The sequence below is a fragment of the Helicoverpa zea genome, chromosome 3, assembly GCF_022581195.2.
Source record: "Helicoverpa zea isolate HzStark_Cry1AcR chromosome 3, ilHelZeax1.1, whole genome shotgun sequence".
NCBI classification, from domain to species: domain Eukaryota; kingdom Metazoa; phylum Arthropoda; class Insecta; order Lepidoptera; family Noctuidae; genus Helicoverpa; species Helicoverpa zea.
Window position 1 is genome coordinate 11,126,796 of NC_061454.1, and position 23,364 is coordinate 11,150,159.

At 39.3% G+C, this 23,364-nt stretch overlaps 1 protein-coding gene across 1 annotated transcript in view; it reads left to right on the plus strand.

The window, feature by feature from the left end:
- Positions 1 to 23,364, plus strand: part of LOC124646278 (dynein axonemal heavy chain 7) — a 36,177-nt gene that overhangs the window by 1,131 nt on the left and 11,682 nt on the right. The window contains exons 4-49 of the mRNA XM_047186395.1: positions 79 to 245; positions 434 to 587; positions 853 to 1,002; positions 1,655 to 1,846; positions 1,934 to 2,062; positions 2,201 to 2,448; positions 2,725 to 2,946; positions 3,061 to 3,142; positions 3,228 to 3,352; positions 3,481 to 3,658; positions 3,756 to 3,877; positions 4,147 to 4,431; positions 4,541 to 4,663; positions 4,735 to 4,888; positions 5,041 to 5,267; positions 5,445 to 5,589; positions 5,927 to 6,055; positions 6,343 to 6,505; positions 6,694 to 6,812; positions 7,210 to 7,363; positions 7,737 to 7,873; positions 7,991 to 8,221; positions 8,543 to 8,708; positions 8,836 to 8,981; positions 9,484 to 9,609; positions 9,696 to 9,818; positions 10,220 to 10,380; positions 10,758 to 10,929; positions 11,312 to 11,494; positions 11,974 to 12,105; positions 12,215 to 12,328; positions 12,419 to 12,526; positions 12,617 to 12,814; positions 12,939 to 13,062; positions 13,175 to 13,350; positions 13,619 to 13,770; positions 13,845 to 13,992; positions 14,091 to 14,300; positions 14,384 to 14,559; positions 14,944 to 15,085; positions 15,331 to 15,444; positions 15,523 to 15,633; positions 15,707 to 15,895; positions 21,877 to 22,106; positions 22,278 to 22,503; positions 22,755 to 22,937. Coding sequence (XP_047042351.1) covers positions 79 to 245; positions 434 to 587; positions 853 to 1,002; positions 1,655 to 1,846; positions 1,934 to 2,062; positions 2,201 to 2,448; positions 2,725 to 2,946; positions 3,061 to 3,142; positions 3,228 to 3,352; positions 3,481 to 3,658; positions 3,756 to 3,877; positions 4,147 to 4,431; positions 4,541 to 4,663; positions 4,735 to 4,888; positions 5,041 to 5,267; positions 5,445 to 5,589; positions 5,927 to 6,055; positions 6,343 to 6,505; positions 6,694 to 6,812; positions 7,210 to 7,363; positions 7,737 to 7,873; positions 7,991 to 8,221; positions 8,543 to 8,708; positions 8,836 to 8,981; positions 9,484 to 9,609; positions 9,696 to 9,818; positions 10,220 to 10,380; positions 10,758 to 10,929; positions 11,312 to 11,494; positions 11,974 to 12,105; positions 12,215 to 12,328; positions 12,419 to 12,526; positions 12,617 to 12,814; positions 12,939 to 13,062; positions 13,175 to 13,350; positions 13,619 to 13,770; positions 13,845 to 13,992; positions 14,091 to 14,300; positions 14,384 to 14,559; positions 14,944 to 15,085; positions 15,331 to 15,444; positions 15,523 to 15,633; positions 15,707 to 15,895; positions 21,877 to 22,106; positions 22,278 to 22,503; positions 22,755 to 22,937 — 7,446 coding nt within the window. The remainder of the gene's footprint in view (positions 1 to 78; positions 246 to 433; positions 588 to 852; positions 1,003 to 1,654; positions 1,847 to 1,933; positions 2,063 to 2,200; positions 2,449 to 2,724; positions 2,947 to 3,060; positions 3,143 to 3,227; positions 3,353 to 3,480; positions 3,659 to 3,755; positions 3,878 to 4,146; positions 4,432 to 4,540; positions 4,664 to 4,734; positions 4,889 to 5,040; positions 5,268 to 5,444; positions 5,590 to 5,926; positions 6,056 to 6,342; positions 6,506 to 6,693; positions 6,813 to 7,209; positions 7,364 to 7,736; positions 7,874 to 7,990; positions 8,222 to 8,542; positions 8,709 to 8,835; positions 8,982 to 9,483; positions 9,610 to 9,695; positions 9,819 to 10,219; positions 10,381 to 10,757; positions 10,930 to 11,311; positions 11,495 to 11,973; positions 12,106 to 12,214; positions 12,329 to 12,418; positions 12,527 to 12,616; positions 12,815 to 12,938; positions 13,063 to 13,174; positions 13,351 to 13,618; positions 13,771 to 13,844; positions 13,993 to 14,090; positions 14,301 to 14,383; positions 14,560 to 14,943; positions 15,086 to 15,330; positions 15,445 to 15,522; positions 15,634 to 15,706; positions 15,896 to 21,876; positions 22,107 to 22,277; positions 22,504 to 22,754; positions 22,938 to 23,364) is intronic.

Genomic DNA, 23,364 nt, shown 5'->3' on the forward strand with positions numbered 1-23,364 from the left:
GCTTTCTTCAGCGTTCGAATTAAGGTAATTAATTAATGGTATCAGGTATTGTTTGAATAAACAGTATGATTTCCGCAGGAAGAATCGCTGGAAGAAGAAGATACCCCGCTGAAGCAAGAGATGGAAATGAAAGACGATGCCTGGAGGAACCGCTATGTGGTAGCGCATAAGCATTTGACGAAAAACTTGCACAGCGTCAACCCTTGCATCGCACAGGTGTTGCAGATCTGGTGGAAACAGTTCAAGTAATTACACAATTTTTCAGAATATACGTTATCCGAATTCTTCTATTTTTGATTATGAATCTATACCAAGCTTCTTCTATGTCAGTTTAGTCATAAATCGTAAAAGAGAAATAGTCTGTATTCCTGTCGGATTTATAATAGGACACCACGAGGTTTTTTGTACTTGCATTATTTTCCCCTTCTTTCAGTGATTTAAGGTTAATAAGCATGAAAGATATAATGACAACGAATGAGGCATACGAGCTGCAAGACTTCTGTTTCGTTTGCAAGAGACATATTGAAGCAGCGGGTAACGTACTCACACATCAGTGGATTCCAACGATACAAGCGGTTTTTCTTCAGGTTGGCTACAATTTTAATTTATAAGTACTTATGCCTAGAAGTAGCTGTTCTCCGCAGTTTCACCAGCGTCCCTAGGGGAAAGTAGATTATATTACTCTGATGTAGGAGGTAGGAGTTACTGCCTAGTGAAGATGTTGCTTGAATGAACATCCATAAATTGAAACTTTAACGTTTTTAATTTTAGTGTGGTACAGTCGTAATGTCGTAGATGCTTATTAATCTCTTTAGTTATAATTATTTTAATGTGAGGGTGTATATTTTTTAGGGCAGTAAGAAAAAGTTAATACCTGAACCGAAACAAGCTCTCAAAATGAAGCATTTCTACAACTGTTTGGCGTGCATCATGACTTACAATCTTCAAACTTTATGTTTGAAGTCAATGCAGGAATTTACGGAGTACGTCATGGATGTAGGCGTAAGTAAATATATTGCACCTGTTTATTACATTAATGTATCCTGTCACAAGTCAAATTGTCTTTAGGACCGATCGAAATTGCGTGTTTCTAACCGACTTCCCGAAAAGCGGAGGTTCTCAATTCCACCGTTTTTTATTTTTTTTTTGTTACGCGGTTACTCAGCCAATTATTGATCGATTTTGATGATTCTTTTTTGTTTCATAGCGTATACTTCCGAGGTGATCCCATTATCATCAGGTCAGGATCTGATGATGGAAACCCTGAGAAATCGAGGGTAACTTTCGAAAGTTGTATTAATACATTGGGTAAAAACTTGACACTCAGGTGTTTGCTTGATAGCACTATTCAACAGTGAAGGTTTTGAGCTGACCTGATGATGGAGACCAGAGAAGGTCGAGGGAACTCGACAACTGAGTATGTAAACTACCTGGTGTTTGGGCTTATATTGTTCGTATTGATGAGAACTTTCCAGTTATGCGTATAGTGATAACTATTCGTATCACTGAAAAGCTGAAAATAAAAACACTTTTTACAAAAAAAATAAAACCGACTTCAAAAAACAGTAATAAGCCAAAAAAAAAACTAATTTTAGGTGCATCGACCTAGAAGTCGGTGGCAAAATTAACTTTAGGGTCTAATGAATGATTTCAGGGCAACAATCAGGGCTTCATTATAAATCTGGGATTTCAAAATGAAGCCATAGAATTCGATCCCACATTTCGACAGTTCAAAGATCAGTTGAGCCTTTTGTACGACTATCTGATTGATGCATGTCGGCAGTCTCCTCGTTTGGAGACCATACTTTACCAAGATTTTACAGGGGCTACGCGAGCTACACTGAGGGTATTGGATCTAATATTTGAGTAGCAATTCACATTATTAACTGCAAATGTTATTTCTTTCTATTAATCAGCAATGTTGTTTTTCTAGCCTATCATCGACAATGATCTAGTAGATTCTTATAAGACACAAATTGCGGAATTGATTGCGGAACAAAGGATAGGACCAGAACTCAGAGTTCAGGATTTCGATGACTATATCTGTTTACTGAATGGCGAGGTAATTTTTGAGTTGATCAAAATGTTTGTTCATTTAATTTTACAACTCGTAGTTATAGCCGTAGTAACTCTTTAGTAATATGTGCTATGGTTACGGGTATTCATTGAATTTTTAATATTTGTAATTCTTTTTTGGCAGTCTCAAACTGAAGTGGAAAATTTTCTGAACGCAAGCCCAGAGAAGTCATTCGAAGAGTATTGTGTGGAGTCGGTGAAATATGTCGAGCTAGCTAGAGAAATACCTTCCAAACTAGAGGGGACCATCGTCATCGGCATGTTTCAAATGCAGAGAGGGGAGCTCATTAACTCCTTACGTTCTGCTGCTACCAGGCTGGCCAATACCTTATTGAGAAGGATGACTGAGGACTACCAATTGATGATTAGAGCGTTAGTTTTTGATATTACTTCATGTAACAGCTCAGTCCATTTTCATTTTGATAGATGACTTGTGAAATTAACTAATGAATACCTCGTTAGGTATCTACCGCGTAAACGGCGACACAATCTCTAAGCCAAAAAAGACACATATTTCCAATTGAGTGTAGCGTTATTCTTCCCCCTTTCAAATTGCCGGGCCCTAAGGCACATCAAATAAAGGGGTCTAGTTCCAGCTACATCATGATTCATAATAATGGTTCTCGCATATCTCTGTTATTTTCGCAGAATTTACGACGAATACGCAGCAATTGCCCACACATTGCTCACTCCACCGGCTGACACCGCGGCTCTTATGGAGCTGATGGCCTACGTCAAGAAGGTCGAAGATGTCATCCTCGCCGAGATGGAGGACAAACTGCGCAACGTTATGAGATACATCGTCTTCTTGGGAGACTACACCACATTCTCTCCACTCGAGCTCAAATCTAATAACCAGACATATCATTGGTATTGTAACAGACCGCAAATGATCTACCTATATTAAAAAAAAGAGTGTTTTTGACTAGAGCATGAAGAGTAGTGAAAATTCTAATATAGGTAGTACATTTTAAATATTTTCAGGTATGCTCGCATGCCCGGTATTATAGAAGAAGCAAAAGCAATAAGTGATCAGAAGAAATTAGAATACCAAGAACTATTAAAGGTAAAACTCGAATCTGGATTTACGTATTTACTGCAATTATATATTTATGAAATAAATATTTTCACAATTACATATTTCCTTACAGGTTCGCATTGCTAAGTTTATTGATGATCTGGATATTTATGAACTGCAAGTCAACGAAGTGCAGTATTGGGGAGACATCAATGAGTTACCCAAATACGTGTCGCGAGCACGACATTTGGATGAGAAGTAAGCTTTATGAAATGTGCTATTGATGACATTTATCTATTTATATTACTTTTACTTGGAAAAGAAAAGCCATTACCTACTGTTTATATGGCATGGTAAAAAATGGCCCTAATCTCCAATTTGTGCAGGTTATCAAATGCCCTCACAAAGATTGATCAATTCAATGAAGAAGAGTCGTCGTTCGGATGGGATTTATCTCAGTACCCCAAGAGGAAGGCGGTGTTTGATAAACTAGTACCGTATAAGAAATTATTCGACGCTGGCTATGACTTCCTCGAGAAACATAATACTTGGATGTCTACTAAAGTGAGCCTTTTCATCTTACTCTTCACCCGATTTGTTTTAGTTAACAGTAAGTACATGGTATTAACTACAAAAAATGTACTCTTTTGAAAATATATAGGTCGGAAGCTTTGATCCAGAAGAAATAGAAGGCGACGTCAGTTATTATTATAAAATTGTATACAAATTGGAGAAGTCATTCGCTGAAGTTCCCGAGACTCATCGCCTCGCTACTTCTGTGAGGTAGGTAGCATTTGTTATGTAGATTATTTTCCTGACAGCAGAAAATTTTTATAAAAGATCCTATATGGAAATATCAACAGGGTGGCGTTTGTTAACCTCCTTAAACCCATAGTTGAATATTCGTTTTTTTTTTATTTAATAAGGATAACTTTTGAAAATACATATAAAACAATAGTCGTATTTTAGACCAGTTGTAAGACACACCATTTTATTTTATTTGACTGTGTAGTGTGTGTGATGCCATTTTCAATAGAGTTATACTATTTCAGAGAACAAATGGATGAATTCAAGACCCACTTGCCAATCATTCAAACACTAGGAAATCCTGGTATGAAATTACGTCACTGGGACAAGATCTCAGAAATCGTTGGTTTCCCTATCGTTGTCGATGAGGAGTTGTCGCTAGAAAAAGTGATCGATTTCAACCTGGGCGATTACATCGACAAGTTTGAGAGTATTTCTGAAGCCGCCACTAAGGAAAACAACCTCGAAAGGGCTTTGGACAAGATGATGAAAGAATGGGCAGACCTCAAATTCGAAATCCTTGTTTACAAGTAAGTTAACAATTAAATTTTTGTTTAGTTAACATTTAAAGAAAAGTGATAGTTTAAGATAATTTTGTAGGAATTTGTGGATACTTTTACACTAGCACATAATTTTCAGGGATACTGGGACCTACATTCTATCAAGTGTCGATGAAATTCAACTGCTGTTAGACGATCATATTGTTAAAACTCAGACTATGAAGAACTCGCCGTATATTAAGCCATTCGAGGACGTCATTTAGTAAGTATCTTTGAAAAAGAAAATATTTTTTTTTTGCAGAGAATAAAATAATTAATTTGTGATATTTCTAGTGACTGGGAAGGCAAGCTCATTTTATTGCAAGAAATCTTGGATGAATGGCTGAAAGTACAAGCTACCTGGATGTACTTGGAACCCATCTTTTCGTCTCCAGATATTCAGCAGCAGATCCCAGAAGAAGGTCGACGATTCAGTGCTGTCGATAAGGCAAATAAATTGTTTTACCAATAACGACACCTGATGCGTTGTTTACATTTGGACCAAAAATGCTGTAGTTAGATATGTCTTGTTTTAGGATTAATACATGACGTAAATAAATAGCTTTTGATGGAAAGTACATTATAATTCTAATTCTACAGATGTGGCGAGAAATAATGAAGGCTGCGTTCTCAGAGCCGCGCGTTCTCGATGTCATTATGATAGAGAAGATGTTAGATCGTCTGAAGAAGTCCAACAATTTGCTGGAGATGGTCCAGCGAGGTCTGAACGCATACTTGGAGAAGAAGCGTTTGTACTTCCCTCGCTTTTTCTTCCTCTCCAACGACGAACTGCTTGAAATCTTGTCTGAAACGAAAGACCCTACACGGTAAGTGGCCAAACATGTTTTTAACTATTTATTGAATGCGCGTGCCTGTAATTCCTATAAGTGGTGAATACCTAGAGTTTCTGATATTTCTGAAAATTTTTATTCAAATGTAACAATACCTTATATAATAATTATTGGTATTTCATAAATTAAATTCTATTATTTCCATCGCAACAGTGTACAGCCTCACCTCAAGAAGTGCTTCGAGGGTATCGCGCGGTTGACGTTCACGGACGACATGGTGGTCACGCAGATGAGGTCCTCGGAAGGAGAGATTGTGTCGCTCACTATGACTATAAATACCGTGGCTGCCAGAGGACAGGTAAATGTTATGGCTTTTTTACTTTTTCTAAGTTCATACGTGCCCAAATTTGTATATGTATATGTATATACGTGCCATACTTGTATATGCACCATATTTGTATATGTATATACGTGCCCTAATTCCAAATCCTAATTGAAGGACTTGGTTGTTTCATATTAATGTTCCAAACAAATAATGGCTTACAATTTATGCATTCTTACTTTTTTTAATTCAATGTAGGTAGGAAGGAAAGTTACAAGCATTTGAGGTTCATTCCTTAAAACGAATCCCCTATGACTACTAACTTATCTCGCTTGAGAAATGGCGCGTAAATATTACCGAGTTATTTTTGTAGGTTGAGAAATGGCTGCTGGAATTGGAGAAGTCTATGAAGGCGTCAGTGCATAATGAAGTGGCATTATCTTATGATGACTATCTGAACCGACAGCGAGATCAGTGGGTGCTCGTTTGGCCCGGACAAACGGTTAGTATCGTAATTTGGTGCGCTTCCAACGCTGGCCACAGATTGCGAGGCGGTACTTGAAAGACATTCATCTATTGATAGTGTAAATATCGAAATTATATTTATTGGTCTAACTATCTTATTGTCAATATACCGATGAAATCTTTATAATGCATAGCATCCTAATAACATTCCATGGTAATGGGGATGTTTTGGTATTGTATATTATATAGTAGGTTTGACCACCGATTGAATTAATCGTAATTGTTGGTTCAAAGATAAGTTCGATTCAATTTATTACATTCTAGGTACAATGTATAGCGATGACTTTCTGGACGTTGGAAGTAACGGAAGCTATTCACATCAGCATCCCCGCTATGAGGACGTACTGGGAGAAGTGTAACTTCCAAATCTCTAAGATCGTCGACCTGGTGCGCGGCGAGCTTAATCTACAGAACAGAATTACACTCGGTAAGCTTAACTAATATAATAGTGGAAGTATTTGTTTGTTTGTAACGGTAAGGATTCTATACTATCCCCGAGTGACATGGACTCCATTTTATCAGGTTTTCCTATCCTATTTTGTTAAAAGTACATTAATTCGCTATATGGGTTTCAAAATATATCTTGACTTAACATTATATTTTGACTATATTCAGGAGCATTGGTGGTGTTAGACGTCCACGCTAGAGATGTGCTGATGCTGCTCATAGATCTCAAAGTACAGCAGGACAACGACTTCAACTGGCTGTCACAGATACGATATTACTGGGAGGAGGCATGTATTATGCATAATAGTTTATATTGTAGTTGTTTGTCGATCATTTCTTAACCCCCGTTTAAAAATGTAAAATTCCTCTTGATCCTGAATTTTTTAAATTGTTTTGTTTAAATTAAAAGTATACTAAAAAGCTAATTTTGGCAGTGAAATACTTATATAAGAACTTATATAAAGTTCATATACTTATTTTATATACTTACTTATAAAGTTCCTTTTTGAGCCATTTGTGTACTCGTACCAGGGCCAGTTAACTTTCGAACAATTCTTCAATTATTTCAATATAAAGATCGACTCAAAAATCTGAAACGACTAGAACCAATTCAGATTACAAAGCTATATAAATGCTTGCTTACAAACTTGTTTTGAATTACTTATTTTGGTGTAGATGCAAGAGGAAGAAATCAAGTCTTGGCAATGCGTGACCCGCATGATCAACTCGCAGCTGCCGTACGGCTATGAGTATCTGGGTAACACTGGTAGACTGGTCGTCACTCCACTCACTGATCGATGCTTCAGGACCTTGTTCGGAGCTTTGCATCTAAATCTAGGTACGACTTTACATACAATGATGTTTATAAATTAAAGTAAATTCTTCGACTCTTACGGGAATTTCAAATATAAATGGTAACTTTTGATGTCCTTATTTTACTTCAAAAGATCTTACACTTCAGATGTAATCTAATATACCATTATATTTCGCTGTAAAAAATTTAGCGGATTACAATTGAATTGTAAGAACTTTCGGAGTCAAACGACCCAAAAATTACATTGAGGTATATTATAACCGTGAACGAAATACGATATTAACTTAGGTAAAACATCAAAAAAGTATTTAATTTTGAATACGCTACCAGTCAAAGCATTCATCTGAAGATCTATCACGTTACTTAAGCAAACTCTCATATTGCAATTAAAAACCAGGTGGAGCACCGGAAGGTCCCGCCGGCACTGGAAAGACGGAAACAGTCAAAGATTTAGCCAAAGCTGTGGCTAAGCAGTGTGTCGTGTTCAACTGCTCTGATGGTCTTGACTACATCGCCCTCGGGAAATTCTTTAAGGTAAAATAAGTGAAGTGATCGGATCGAGTTCACTGTAATACTTTTGTGCTGAAGTTTGAAGATAATAAAGAAAACACAAACTGACTTTTAAACCACATTATTCTTGATGTCGTAAAGGGTTTAGCATCTTGCGGCGCCTGGTCGTGCTTCGACGAGTTCAACCGCATCGACCTGGAAGTGCTATCAGTGGTGGCCCAGCAGATCCTGTCCATCCAGCGCGGCATCAACTCCGGCTCCACGGAACTGCTGTTCGAAGGCACCCTGCTGCAGTTGGACAAAACCTGTGCCACCTTCATTACTATGAACCCCGGTTATGCTGGACGTTCTGAGTTGCCAGATAATCTGAAGGTGACAACAGATTTTGTTTGTTTTATTATTAAAATAAAAATATTAATCTCGCTCTTGGAAGTTTACTTAGGGCCGATTTTTCAATCACCAGTTAACTTTATATCCAAGGAATACATATGGCGATTTGACATATTTTCAATATAAAATCTGCAACACGTCAAACATATTTTTCAGATAAAAGTTATCCGGCGATTGAAAAATTGGCTCTAAGTGTTGAATACTACATCAATTAAGTGTATTCCTAATAATAACAGCGATTTTTGGAATACCCACTTTTCTTCTGCTTTTCATCACACGAACATTGTATTTGGTCATCTCCAGGCGTTGTTCCGTTCCGTGGCTATGATGGTACCAGACTACGTGTTGATCTCCGAGATTGAGCTTTACGCTTTTGGTTACCTTAATGCTAAGCCGCTTGCTGTCAAAATCGTGGCCACCTATAAGTTGTGTTCAGAACAACTGTCCTCCCAGTGCCATTACGATTACGGTGAGTGAGTTATAACACTTTTCGTAATAGATTCCATATAAGGGGGTTATTTGGGCACTCGAGCTAGAGAGGATCTCGGATGCCTTTGTTAAAAAGTTTATCTTCTATTTAATTTATCTCGATTTAGGTATGCGGGCTGTAAAATCAGTGTTGCGTGCGGCTGGCGCTCTAAAATTGCGTTACCCCGATGAGCTCGAGGATTTGATTCTACTGCGTTCCATCAAGGACGTGAATCTTCCTAAGTTCTTGGAACATGACGTGCCATTGTTTATGGTAAGTTGAAACTCGACTGTCATTTTATACAAAGCAATTAAAATGATTTTGTTTAATCCCTCATTCGATATAATCCTGTCTGACACCAGCTCACATACGCGTCTGATGGCTGTGTAACGAGAGTGCACATAATTCCGGGCTCGCTTTATGAAAATTGACGCCCGCGGCGAATGTTGTTTTTGCAGCGTGTCTGCAAATGAATGTTCAATTTTGTATTTTCAAAAATCAATGTCTAACCCCCTCTGCTTTTGACGCCCGGGGCGGTGTCCAGCCTAACAAACCCCTCCCCGACTAGGGTTGCTGCGAGCCATATTGTTTACCGCTATCTATGTATCAATATGGTTTTGGCGGGTCGATTAATGTTTTACTTATACATAGTAAAGTCGTTAGTATTTGACTCGTAAAGGCACCTTTAGATATTTCAACTCTCCAATATTAAAAAGATGCCTCAATTATAATAAGATAAAATAAGCTAGAATGATTATATTTGTGGATGTTGTAGGGTATCATCGGAGACTTGTTCCCTGGTTTACCGCTACCATTGGCTGGTCTTCCTGACTTGGTCGTTGGTCTAAAGGAAGTATGTGTCACGCTGAATCTGCAATGTAACGAATTCTTCATTGAAAAGGTTATCAAGGCTATACCTACAATATTTTGTTTGTAAACTTATATAGCACACAGGGTTTTTAAAATCTATTTTATATGAAACTCTAGGTGCTGCAGTTGTACGAGATGATTCTAGTGCGACACGGCCTGATGTTGGTCGGTATGCCATTCTCGGGGAAAACAAAGTCCTATCACGCTCTCGGACATGCATTGAAATACGTCTCAGAGAAAGTAAGTTAAAAAATATGTTCTTTATTTAATGAATTAAAAGGTTTACATATGTGTAATTTTAATAAACGTTTTTCTTGTTTATTTCACCATCATCGTCATTATCCTGCCTTTACTCTAATTTTCGATACACTTTTACCTGCAGTCATCTCACAAGTAACTTTCTTACTAGCCATATTGACTTTCACACAAGCCTTCCATCATTTCTTTGGTAGCTTGCTTCACCATCGTTCATGAGTGTTCATCGCCACTGTACTTATTGGTTTTTTGTTAGATGTACAAAAAAAATTGTGCCATACCTATCTTGAGCTTGATTAATTCGAGTTCTGCAGTCTTTAGACGTTTTACTGATTTAATCCATGTATCCAATTATTTGGTTCATTATAGTAATAACTATGTTCAAGGGCTGGATGGACGAGAACGCAGTAGAGTGGATTGTGATAAACCCAAAGTCGATCACTATGGGTCAGTTGTACGGGCAGTTCGACCCCGTGTCTCACGAGTGGTCTGACGGCATCCTGGCCGTCAGCTACAGGGCATTCGCCGTCTCTACTAACAGCAATAGGTATGTCAATAACAAAGTTAATCCTATTCATGTAATTGGGAATGCTGAAATCCTTATCTATGTTGTAACAGTTCCCTATAACACACAATTTCAGACTATCAGGACACTCATGCCGAATCTTATTATTTTCGCATATTGAAACATAATTTTTGTTTTTCAATGTGACACATGGTTTTCGTACTATACATGTAACAACAATTCAGCGACTATATCAGTGATCGTACCGCAGCCCAATTATAGCGCTTCGCTTTGTAAAGGACCTTCATCCATCCGAAATATGACCGCAGCTAGTGCGCATCCATTCCAAACAATTCGTTCACGCTATGGTGACTTGCAATAATCAATGTTAATACCCAACAATGTGATTACTATTATAGAAAATGGCTGGTATTCGATGGCCCAGTGGATGCGATTTGGATAGAAAACTTGAACACTGTACTTGATGATAACAAAAAGCTTTGTCTTATGAGTGGTGAGATTATACAGTTGGCACCAACTACCAATCTGATGTTCGAGCCTATGGATCTGGAAGCGGCGTCCCCAGCTACGGTGAGCATTCTCTTTCGACAATACAGCGTAAAGTATATGGGAGATGATGCCATAAAGACCAAGAATAAGAATATTTATTTGCATAAAAACATGGTGTAAAAGGTGTTACAGTAGTCCATTTGATCACATGTTTAGCTAAAATAATGTAGCATGAAAAATTGTTGTTGAATTAAAAAAAAACTTATTAAATTTTATTTCGGTAATTCCAACAATTCTTTGACACTAAGTATAGAAATTATTCTCATTTAACAATTTGTGCAGTTTTATTTTGAACTGTCTTGTATTTAAAGTTTTAATTTGTCCTGGTAAAAATGGTCAAAATTCATTAACTAAAAATAGCTCAAAATAAATACTATAACACGTTGAAAATGTTATTACAAAGGTGTCTCGCTGCGGCATGATCTACATGGAGCCGAAGGGGCTCGGATGGAAAGCCTTGCTGGAGTCCTGGCTGAACAAACTGCCGCATACTCTTCATACGGTCAACAGAAACCTTATACGTAATCTGTTCAACCGGTTCATGTCACCACTGCTTTGGCTCGTCGAATATTCTGGATTGGTTAGGGTGAGTGCAGTTAACTGAAGTAGCAGAACTTGTAAATGTAGCTTAAACATCGAAAACATCATATCTTCTAAAGCTTTACTTCATACAAGTCTTAAACCACGTGAGCTGCACATTTGTTTGTTAACTCTTAGGCGTCGTCCTAATTGGCAGCGATCGCACGATGGCGCGATGCGTTTTTCATCTCACGATCTCACTATCTCACTTGCGAGGTTCAAATAGGACACTCTGATGAAATCTGTATGTTTGAACTCATCGAACGACGAGAACGCATCGTGTCATCGTACAATCGCTGTCAATTAGGACGACGTCTTAGATGAAAAACGCATCGCGCCATCGTGCGATCGCTGCCAATTAGGACGACGCCTTAGACGTCATTTATTGATCGATAAAATTATGATTTTTAACCGACTTCCTAAAAAAACAGGAGTTTATCAATTCGTATGTTTATATTTCTTAATAATAATTAGTTTTTATTGTAGCAAATGTACATAACTTCAAGAAGTAACATGGTTCAGGCATGCATGCATCTGTTCGATTGCTTCATGGATGATTTTCATGACGAGAAGTATTTGGAAAATATTTCCGATCTCGATATCAGAGCTCAGCTTGAGGTAAAATTGAAAATGATTAAGTAAATTATGTTTTTATTGTAAACGGTTTTTTGATATAATCACAAATGAAGTTATCTTTGTGTTATTCAACAACATGATTGTATTGTAGGGCGTTTTCTTCTTCTCATGCATTTGGTCTATTGGAGCAACTCTAGAAGCCGACAGCAGGCCAAAGTTTGATATGCTTTTCCGAGGATTACTCGAGAAGGAATTCCCAGACAAGGTAATAAATAACTTCTTCTTACTGTTCAGTAAATAGATCTTCTGTATGTAGCATTATTGAATATAAAATTTATTCACAAATGTTTTTTAGATTAAAAATTCACTAGGCATGCCAAAAGAAATTTCCAAACCGGAGAAACAATACATTTTCATAATTCCAAGAGAAGGATTGGTATACGACTACAGATTTATAAAAGAGGTTAGTTGCTATGAATATCTTTATCCTATAATTCATACCGTTATTCTAAGCACTAATCGATTTATGGTTATTTTCTTCGGGAATTGCTAGGGTAAAGGAAAATGGAAGCCGTGGGCTGATGATGTGTTAACTGCACCTCCCATCAGCCGAGATACTCCTCCCAATCAGATCTTGGTGACGACATTGGACAGCGTACGGTATTTGGCACTCTTCAAACTAATGGTCACCCATCATAAACTTGTCATGATGGTTGGACCTACCGGGACTGGAAAGTCTTCATACATTATCGTAAGCAAATTTAGCAAAAGTTTGGAAAAAAATCAGTGACTTGAATTAAATAGGCTTGTATGTTCCGCTAGTATTTTAAGACTGTGCATCGTTTTAATTAATGTATCGCTGTGCATGTTTGTAGGACTTCTTAGTAAAGAGAGTGGACACGAAAATTTACAAAGCTTTGATCATGGCTTTCTCAGCGCAAACCAATTGCAATCAAACTCAAGACATTATCATGGGAAAGTTAGATAAGAGGCGAAAAGGTGAGTGAGATACGACAAAATTAATTTACATTGTGGTTATAGAAATTTTATGAAATAACGGAAAAAAACGTATATCATTTTTCATGCAAAATAAACAATTACTTTTTTTCAGGTGTGTTTGGGCCACCGATCGGATGCTACTCAGTCATATTCGTAGATGATGTCTCCATGCCTCAAGCGGAGACGTATGGTGCGCAACCACCCATCGAAGTATTGCGTCAAGGCATCGATTTAGGTCTTTGGTATGACCGAAAGACAAACCTTGCCATGCTTCTTATTGATGTGCAGGTACGAAGTTCTATTCAGATTTGTTTATGCATTCGATAAAAAGTCTTATGCCCGTTTTCACCAACAATCTCTTAACGTTTCCATAACTAAGTGTCACTTAGAATAAGGGCTTCCCCGATAAATAAAGGTTATAAGGTACGCTTAGGTGAAAACTAAATTCGTATTAAGTGTTCCCTAAATGCTCTTAGGGGATCCCTAAATTTAGGTATTTGTTAGTGAAAATGGGCATTATTTTCTTATTTGACAACTTTTCACTAACGTATTCCAGTTCATGTGCGCGATGGGCAAGCCAATGCCGGGTGCTAAAATAATAACGCCAAGGTTTTCTCGTCACTTCTCATTCTTCTGCATCGACGAGTTTGATGACGAAACTCTTCAGGTCATTTTCAGCAGGATTATGTTATGGCATCTTGATACTAGGTCTGTATTATATTTTTATTCTATTTGAACCCTGAAGATAATCTTATTTCTTTAACTTTTTTTGTTAATTTCAGAGGATTTTCAAAAGAATTCGATCCATGTATTGAGGAGTTGGTGCTTGGTACGTTAGAAGTATACAAGCAATGTAGGCTGAACCTCCTACCAACGCCATCCAAGTCTCACTATACATTCAATCTACGAGACTTCTCCCGAGTGATACTGGTGAGTCTGAATCATTGTCCCGTGTAAACAAAGCTCTTTGTTAATAAGCATATCCTACCTTACATGCCACCATGCATTACCTTTTCTGCTTTTCCCAGGGAGTCCTACTGTCAGTACCTGAAGTGACTCCAGACTTGCAGTCGATGAAGCGTCTGTGGGTGCACGAGTGCCTGCGTGTGTTCAGCGACCGTCTCATCGAGGACGCCGATCGCCAGTGGTTTGTGGGCTGTCTGCGAACCGCTACGGCCAATAACCTGCAAGATGACTTCGATAAGATGTTGGGCAGGCTACTTGATAAGTCTGGCGATGTTAGTGTATTTTGGATATTTTTTTTAGGGTGTAGTTAAAATATGTATTTTGGGACATTCACCAAAATCTTTTTTGTCTACAGAAAATTACTGATCTTCATCTCCGAAGACTAATTTACTGTGATTTCGCAAATCCTAAAGTGGATACTCGCTTCTACATGGAGACGACTAATATGGATCATTTGAACTCTACGGTCGACGCTTTCCTGGTTGAGTTCAATAACATGACCAAGAAACCTATGAATCTTGTACTTTTCACGTAAGATCTTAAAGTTTAACTAATTATGCTTCAGACTTAATATTGGATCGATTTAAACATTTTTGTCAGTTTTAGATAGCCCTTTTATCGAGGGATCGCTGACAGAAGTTTCACACCATCATTTTCACCCGTCTGAACTTTTAATAAAACTAAATTCCGGCTACTTTTCACTTGTAGTCTGTGGCAAGCAATGCATAGTATGGTTTTGCAAGAATTTGTTGATTAAAGTTACTATCCATCAGTTGAGCTTCCAATAGAGATTGATAAAAATTTGAAGATAAAAATTGAGATTTATAAAAAGCTAGTGTTAAAATGTAACTCCAATCGCGAAACAACGCATGGATCGGTTATTACAATCCGCAGTAAATAACTTTTGGTGATTAGGTTTGCGATCGAGCACGTGTCCCGCATCTGCCGCGTGCTGACGCAGCCGCGCTCGCACGCGCTGCTGGTGGGGCTCGGCGGCTCCGGCCGCCAGTCGCTCACCAGGCTCGCTGCTCACATCAACGAGTACGACCTCTTCCAGGTCACTAACATTATTTAACTTTGCTTTCTCAGTGTTATCTGACTATAAAGTATGCTTTACTCAGGGTCCCAGATTATGTTCATATCAAATTAATATTTATGTATTTATAATTACAGTATCTAGTGAATTCATTGCCAACTACTTACACAGATGAATCAAACTATCGAAATTACCCAAATGAATATTTTCCAGTTTTCAACTTGGTTGGATTTATTTTAATTGGGCGAAATAAAATGATTTGACAGGTTGAGATGAGCAGAACTTATGGTAAGAACGAGTGGCGAGAAGATTTGAAGACCTTACTGCGGAAGACAAGCACGCCCGATCTGATGATGGTCTTCCTATTTATTGAGTCACAGGTAGAGTATGCAAAGTATTCAAATAAACTTCTTCTGCTATCTTTGGTTTTACAAATGTTTATGAACAAAATTCCGTAGATCAAAGAAGAAGGGTTTCTCGAAGACGTCAACAATATGCTGAACTCCGGTGAAGTACCTAATATTTTTACAACTGACGAAAAGGCAGAGCTCTGTGAGAAAATGAGAGTTGTAAGTACCGTTATTGATACCTTAGGAAACTTGTATCTGTTAAACAGTTTCTAGATTTATTGTGCTTGTTCAGATTGATCGGCAACGTGACAAGTCGCTACAAACGGATGGTAGTCCTACAGCACTGTATGCATACTTCGTGTCCATAGTGCGTGATCAGCTCCATATTGTGCTAGCTATGTCGCCTGCTGGTACCTCACTACGAACGCGCATCAGGAAGTTCCCCTCCCTGGTCAACTGCTGCACTATTGACTGGTTCCAAGTAAGTCTTTTGCAGCACAACCACTGGTCATGTACATACAAATTATATGACTTCATTTAAGTTTTACTGAATTATAATAATACTTCGGCCCCACGTTCGCCTCCCAAAAATCCGGGACTCTGTAGTCCCGAGGTCTAGAAGAGACATACATTTATAATAATAATAATAATAAAGCCCCGCAGGGCATCTGAGGCGGATGACGGGGAGTAGCGACCCCGCGGGGCTATATATCCGAGTGCTCCAGGGAGAGTATACTGTCCCCCATCTCCGGCCTGCCGGAGTGAAGCATGACGGGGGATAGGTCTCCCGCCTCTTGGCTTGCCTTCATCGGCCGGTCAGAGTGGAGTCGCTAGAGCAGGGTTAACAGCCCACTCGGAGGGTAGGTGCCTCGTGGTAAGTGGCGAGTGGGCCGGTGATGCTGGACCCACAGGGAGCGCGTGATCTGCGTTTAAAGTCCGCCGAGGTATCCTCACCCTTCAGCCGCTCATGTACCTGTTGCCCTCTTGTTGCGATTTAGCGACTGATTCCCGGGGGCCCAGTAAGTGAGGTGGCGAGTCTCCACCTGCCATTTTTACGTGTATTTATTACATTGTTATCGGCAGGTGCCATAGTTCCCGTAGTTTCCCCATTCCTAGTCCACTAGCATCCCATCACAATAGCCCAAGTAGTTTTCATCTATAGTTAGCAATAGTTTAGCACAGAACCGGGGATTGTCCTTGGGTACATTTCTATAGTGTATACAGGGATAATCGTCGGTTTTGTGTCACCATTTCATTAAAGTTGTCTCAAAAGGGCTTCAGCGTGTTGGCTTCGGCCCCACGTTCGCCTCCCAAAAATCCGGGACTCTATAGTCCCGAGGTCTGGTAGAGACATACAAGATAATAATAAGCCCCGCAGGGCATCTGAGGCGGATGACGGGGAGTAGCGACCCCGCGGGGCTATATATCCGAGTGCTCCAGGGAGAGTATACTGTTCCCCACCTCCGGCTTGCCGGAGTGAAGCATGATGGGGGATAGGTCTCCCGCCTCTTGGCTTGCCTTCATCGGCCGGTCAGAGTGGAGTCGCTAGAGCAAGGTTAGTCCTGCTCGGAGGGTAGGTGCCTCGTGGTAAGTGGCGAGTGGGCCGGTGATGCTGGACCCACAGGGAGCGCGTGATCTGCGTTTAAAGTCCGCCGAGGTATCCTCACCCTTCTCAGCCGCTCATGTACCTGTTGCCCCCTTGTTGCGATTTAGCGACTAATTCCCGGGGGCCCAGTAAGTGAGTTGGCGAGTCTCCACCTGCCATTTTTACGTGTATTTATTACATTGTTATCGGCAGGTGCCATAGTTCCCGTAGTTTCCCCATTCCTAGTCCATTAGCATCCCATCCCAATAGCCCTAGTAGTTTTATTCCATATTAAGCAATAGTTTAGCACAGAACCGGGGATTGTCCTTGGGTACGTTTCTATAGTGTATACAGGGATAATCGTCGGTTTTGTGTCGCCATTTCATTGAAGTTGTCTCAAAAGGGCTTCAGCGTGTTGGCTTCGGCCCCACGTTCGCCTTCCAAAAATCCGGGACTCTGTAGTCCCGTGGTCGGTTAGAGACATACAAGATATAATAATAATGTTTATTGTCAAAAAAGCAACTTTACATTGTGGTAGTTACCGTTGAGCCACAAACTAAGCACAGCTTGTATCTTGTGGCTCTGAGTGCTTTAATATTGCTTATATTATAAAGTTACATAGGTACCAAATCTTTGGAGATGAAATAGTAAAGGAAATTATGAGCTAAGGATGTTGGAACTTAAATTGAGGTACATAATATAAAGAAAATGAATTTAAAACAAGGTGTTTTAATCGGGCTTTTATGCTAGTTTGGTGTGTATGTGAGGGCATGTGTGAATGAGTGTATGTGTGAGGTGAGAGAGTGTGTGGTGTGTAGTGTCAGTGTGAGAGTGATAATGTTGATGGTGTGGGTGACTTTGTAGGTATGTTGATGGTGTTGGTGGCTTTGTAGGTACTACAGCAGAGCTTCGGTTTCGATGTAAGACAGTTTTAGTAGGGCTGCAGTTATCTTCTTTTTACATATATTGTGAGTACAGTCTCTAAGGTCACAAATTCTGTTGATCTTGTTGTACGTGCTAGGATTTGAGTATTGGGTACAACGTCTGGCTAATTCAGAGTTGGCATTTGGTAAAGGTATTCTAAAGATCCGTTTTCTAAGTAAGTCCTGGTAGTCGGCGCGTTTTTTGATGACGGCGTGAGTGGCAAGAGTTGCCATGAGTATAAATAGCTGTCGAACTCTTAGTACACGGAACTTTCCATACAATGTGTCTGTAGGAAATTTAAACGGTAGTTTTAAGGCTACCTTAATTAGAGCTCTTTGTGCTCTTTCCAAAGTTATAAAAGTGCTTTTTCCAGCACTCCCCCATATGCGTATGCAGTACTGAATGACGGATTGGCAGAGAGCGAAGTATACCGTCTTCAGTACGTCTAGTGGTGAGCAGTCCCTAAGTTTTTTCATAACCTGAATTAGTTTTCGGACTCTAGCAGACAGCGAGTAGATGTGTGCCTTATAGTTTAAGTGTTGGTCTATGATGACTCCGAGGTACTTAATGGTGTCAGTACGTGCGATTGTGTCGCAGGCGCAGTGTTGTTGGGAGTCATTATTTTGCGGTTGTGTGCACGAGTGTATTTTTAGAGTGAATGAGCGTGGAGGACAGGTAGAGTTTGTCTTGCAGAACGTACTGAACTTGCTTTTGGTTACATTAAGTGTCAGTAGATTATGGTCTAGGGATTGTGCTATCTCAGAAAGTCCGCGTTCAGCTAGTTCCCGTACACAGTCCCAGGACCTTCCATGAAAGACAATGGCTGTATCGTCGGCGTATGTGACAATTTCAGCACCGTTCAGGGGCAGGCTTACTATGTCGTTTATGTAAAGTGTGAACAAGGTGGGGCCCAGCGTGCTGCCTTGAGGTACTCCATAATTAATTGGGAGGAGTTTGCTTTTATGTCCACCTATTTTGACGTATTGCTTACGGTGTGTAAGGTAGCTGCGGAACCATTCCAGTGTGTTGCCCCTAATGCCAATGAGCTCGAGTTTTTTTAGTAGCAGTCCCGTCGACACCGTGTCGAAAGCTTTTGCCAGATCGAGGAATACACCAATGCAGTATTGTCCGTTTTCGATATAGAAGGAAACTCGATCTGTCAGAAGTGACACTGCGTCTTCGGTGGATCTACCTTGACGGAAGCCGAATTGCCGATCTGAAATTATGTTATTTTTATCGAGATATTCTGTGAGTCTTTTGTTAACTATTTTCTCTAATATTTTTGAGACTATGCTTAAGAGAGCTATGGGTCTGTAATTTTTAGGGTCGTCTTTAGGTCCAGTTTTATAAATGGGGGTCACGGATGCCGTCTTCCAGGAATCTGGAAAGACACCGGTTTCTAGACTTAAATTGAATATGTGGGTTAATGGTTTGATAAAGCTATTGATGCATTTAGAGAGTAAGTAAACTGTGAGTTGATCGGGACCAGGTGCACTGTCTATTTTTAGATTCCGTATAATGTTGGTGATTTCTTCATCGTCAGTAGGACTCATAAAGAATGATTGTGAGTTGTTTTGTTGTGACCGGTAAGAGTCTATTAGTGTGTTGTGTGGTATCCCGAGTTTGTTGAGGATTTTGGCTGCGTGCTGTTCTCCTACGTTGACAAAGTGCTGATTGCAGGTATCAAGTGCTTGTGTGGGGGAGGTGCTAGATGTAATTAGTTGTGTAGCGCTGTTTTGGGTGCTCTTATTTCCGCAGATGTTTTTTATAGCCGCCCAGAGTCTTTTAGGGTTGTCCTTATTTACGTGTATTTCCTTTTCGTTGTGTGTGTTTTTAAGATTGCGTAGCAACATGTGCACGTAGTTTCTATAACGTGTATAGATTAGGCGTTTGGTGTCATCACTAGGGTTAGCTTTGCATTCTAGGTGTAGTTTGTCACGTTGCCTCATGCATCTTATTAAGCCGGGTGTGACCCATGGTTGGATGTTAGCAAGTTTCCTGGAGATCTTTATTTGTTTTGTGTGCTTGTTGATTGCGCCGGTGACAATATTGTTAAATAATTTTATCGAGTTATTGACGCAGGAGGAAGTGTAAATGGGTTCCCAGTCGGATTGGGCGATGTCGGCATCCACAGCATCCCAGTCAGTTTTAGTTTTCCAGCGTTTGGTTTGTATCGTGTTCGGCTTAAGATGTACACTGCACAGCGCTAAGTCATGGTCCGTGATGGAGAGGTTGCAGACGAGACCGACTGCAGTTGCGTTGGTTTTAACAAATATGTGGTCAATACATGAACCGCATCTCGTAGGAGCAGTAATCGCGGGAGTCAGGTCGTGTGAAGCCATGAGACATGAATAGCTAGAAGCCTGGTTATTTTTTAAGTCTATAATGTTAATATTAATGTCACCAGCTACTATGGTTGTTTGTTTATGTTTTAGATCTGAAAGTATAGCGTCAAGGGAACTGAAGAAGGTGTCTGCGTTAGTAAAAGAAGGGGAACGGTATATTGCTAGAAGTGTAATGTCATATGTGATGTTTAAAAGCAAACTGTCAGCGTCAGCTAGATTGGCTTCCGTGCTAGTAACGTTATTCCAAACTGTTCTGATGTAGGTAACAATACCTCCGTTTTTGTTAACTTGGGAACAGGTTCTGTATATGTAGTACCCTGGAATTTCTTCTAAGATTGTGCCTTCAGACAGCCAGCACTCTGTTAGCACAATTACATCAATGTTTGAGTTCAACCTATATAAAGCAACTTTAAAGTCATCGAAGTTTTTTTGATAGCTTCTTATATTGTATGTAAGAACTGTGAATTTATCTTTGGAAACATTTAGGATAATTTTGCAACTTTCTGGGGAATCTACTGTGTGACATTCTATTGAAAAGGATTCGTCTATATCATTGGCGATGTCAAGTGAAGCCATTTTTATTTAATATAATGATGTATGAAAGAAGCTTTTGTGCGTGATTTTTATTTAAAATGTTTGTTGCGTCTTGGTTAAACTGAGTGAGAGTGACAACGTTTCCATAAGAAAGAGTTTGTGGTAAATAGTGTTGTGTAGCCGTGTAGAGTATGTGTTGTGTATTTAATATGTATTTATGTATTTGTGTAAGAGAGAAGCCGTGCATGTTGATTACCAGTGTATGTTGGATTCCTAAGTTTGTTGAGATATATGCATGTGGTAGGGAGAGTTGTTGGCGTGTTTGTGTGCGTGTATGTATAGGCCCTTGAGTGAGTGAAAACATAATTTTCTTAAGAACTAATATAATCAAAGGAATTAAAAGGTAATAAAAATAGTTAAAATAATAACATAACAAGATATGCTTACATAAAATGTATGTTTTTATGTATTTGTATTTATGTAATTGTAGTATGTTTTTTGGTGTTTGTGTAAGAGAGAATACGTGCGTGTTGATTACTCGTGTATGTTTGACTCCTAAGTTTGTCAAGTAATATGCATGTTGTGGGGTGTGTTGTTGACAAATGTGTGTGTATGTATAGTTAAGCCCGTTAGTGAAAAATGACATTATTTTCTTAAGAACTAAGATAATCAAGGAAATTAAAAAAATGTAAAAATGGATAAAATAACAAAACAAAACATGCTTACATAAAATTTGAAATGATAACAGGTTTATCTGAGCGTCAGCCACTTGTTTGTGCAGTTGTCGCGGGGCAGTACCGCAGCAAGTCATCCATGGTCTTAACAGTGATGGCGGGGTTTCCTTCTTTTTTGCGGATGTAAACAGTTCCATTCTTAATCCAGCAGAACTTGTAATCACATTCTTTGGCGCGTAATCTGGCCGCGCGAAATAACTGTCTGTCCTCCTTAGTGAGTCGCTCATTAATGTATATGGTTCTGGATGGACCTGGTACGTCGAATTTTTCGCTAGAAATGTTGCGTCTCGAAATTGTAAGAAGTCTACTAGATTACCAATTTCCTTATTTCCATTTGTAGGAGTGGCCACCAGATGCGTTGCTTGCGGTGGCAACCCGGTTTCTAAAAGACATTGAGCTGACGGACTTAGAACGAGACACGGCCATCAAATTATGCCAAGTGTTCCACACTGATACTCAGGAGCTAACCAGGCAGTTTTTGCGTCGCCTCAAGCGTTTTAACTACGTCACACCTACCGCTTACCTGGAACTTATCAACATGTTTAAGTCCTTGTTAAACAAGAAAAGATTGTAAGTTTTTTCGTTATTATAAATGTCGATACAGACACTATGTATGATCAGAGTCAAAGATTGCTTCATTTGTTTTTTTCAATCATTGGGCAAAGATCTTCGTTTACCTATTTCTAGCTACATCATTTATGTAAACATATTTGAATTAATTCTACATTTCAACGTTAACAGGGAATTAACAACAGCAGAAAAACGTTATCTCACTGGGTTAGACCAACTTGCCATCGCGGCCAAGTCAGTAGGAGCCTTGCAAGAGGCTTTAGAGATATTGCAGCCCAAGTTGGCTGCTGGCGCCGCCGCGGTGGCTGAAACTACGGCTATTGTAGAAAAGGAGAAGGAAGGAGTTGCTCTGGTCGAAGCTGAAGTCCTTGTGGACCAGGCTGCTGCTGAAGAACAGGTAATCCAATACATTTAATTAATATATATTTAGAAAAATATTTTTTTGGATGATCTAAATTACAGTAAGCCATTGGTTATTTGAGCAATAAATCAAATGTTCTGTGCGGCATATCATATGATTTCGGAAAATTTGGAAACCACCTCGTGTGACACTGGCGACGTATTTATAATTACTGATTCTTCAACCATCTAACTTCTAAGTACTTAAAACACGTAAAGGTTGATCAAACTTGATTTTTAAATGTGTAGGCACAAGAAGCTCAAGCCATAAAAGACGAGTGCGACGCTGATTTAGCGGAGGCAATGCCGATTCTAAACTCTGCCTTAGCTGCGCTGGATACCCTCACTCCTCAGGACATCACCTTCATCAAGACCATGAAGAGTCCTCCAAGAGGTATTCGTATCGTCATGGAGGCTATCTGCATTTTGAAGGTAATTTCTTTAACCAGTCGAGTCTCATGTTGAATGATCCCATTTTTCAACTTTTAAGGAAGGAGGGCTTATAAAGTTTCCAAGGCTATTCTATTCTGCATAAACGTACCTTGCGATTATATCGGAGCTTTATGATGCAAACTGTTGTTATACAAAGCATCGGTGTGCGTGCTTGCAGTGTAAAATAAAGGCTTATCAATAACGTCGCCTGCAAACCAATCTCAATCAGACTGAGTTGGTTTCTGTTTATATTGTAAATTGTTATTATCTACTACTTACTTGTTGAATTAACATGTGATACAGACCAAACATGTTTTTATATTTATTTGTTTTAACGCTTTTCTAAAGGATGATCCGGTAAGTGAATTTGAAATCATTTCTAAATTTTAAATGCAATGCTTTTAGCTTTCCAACATGGGCAAGTCCA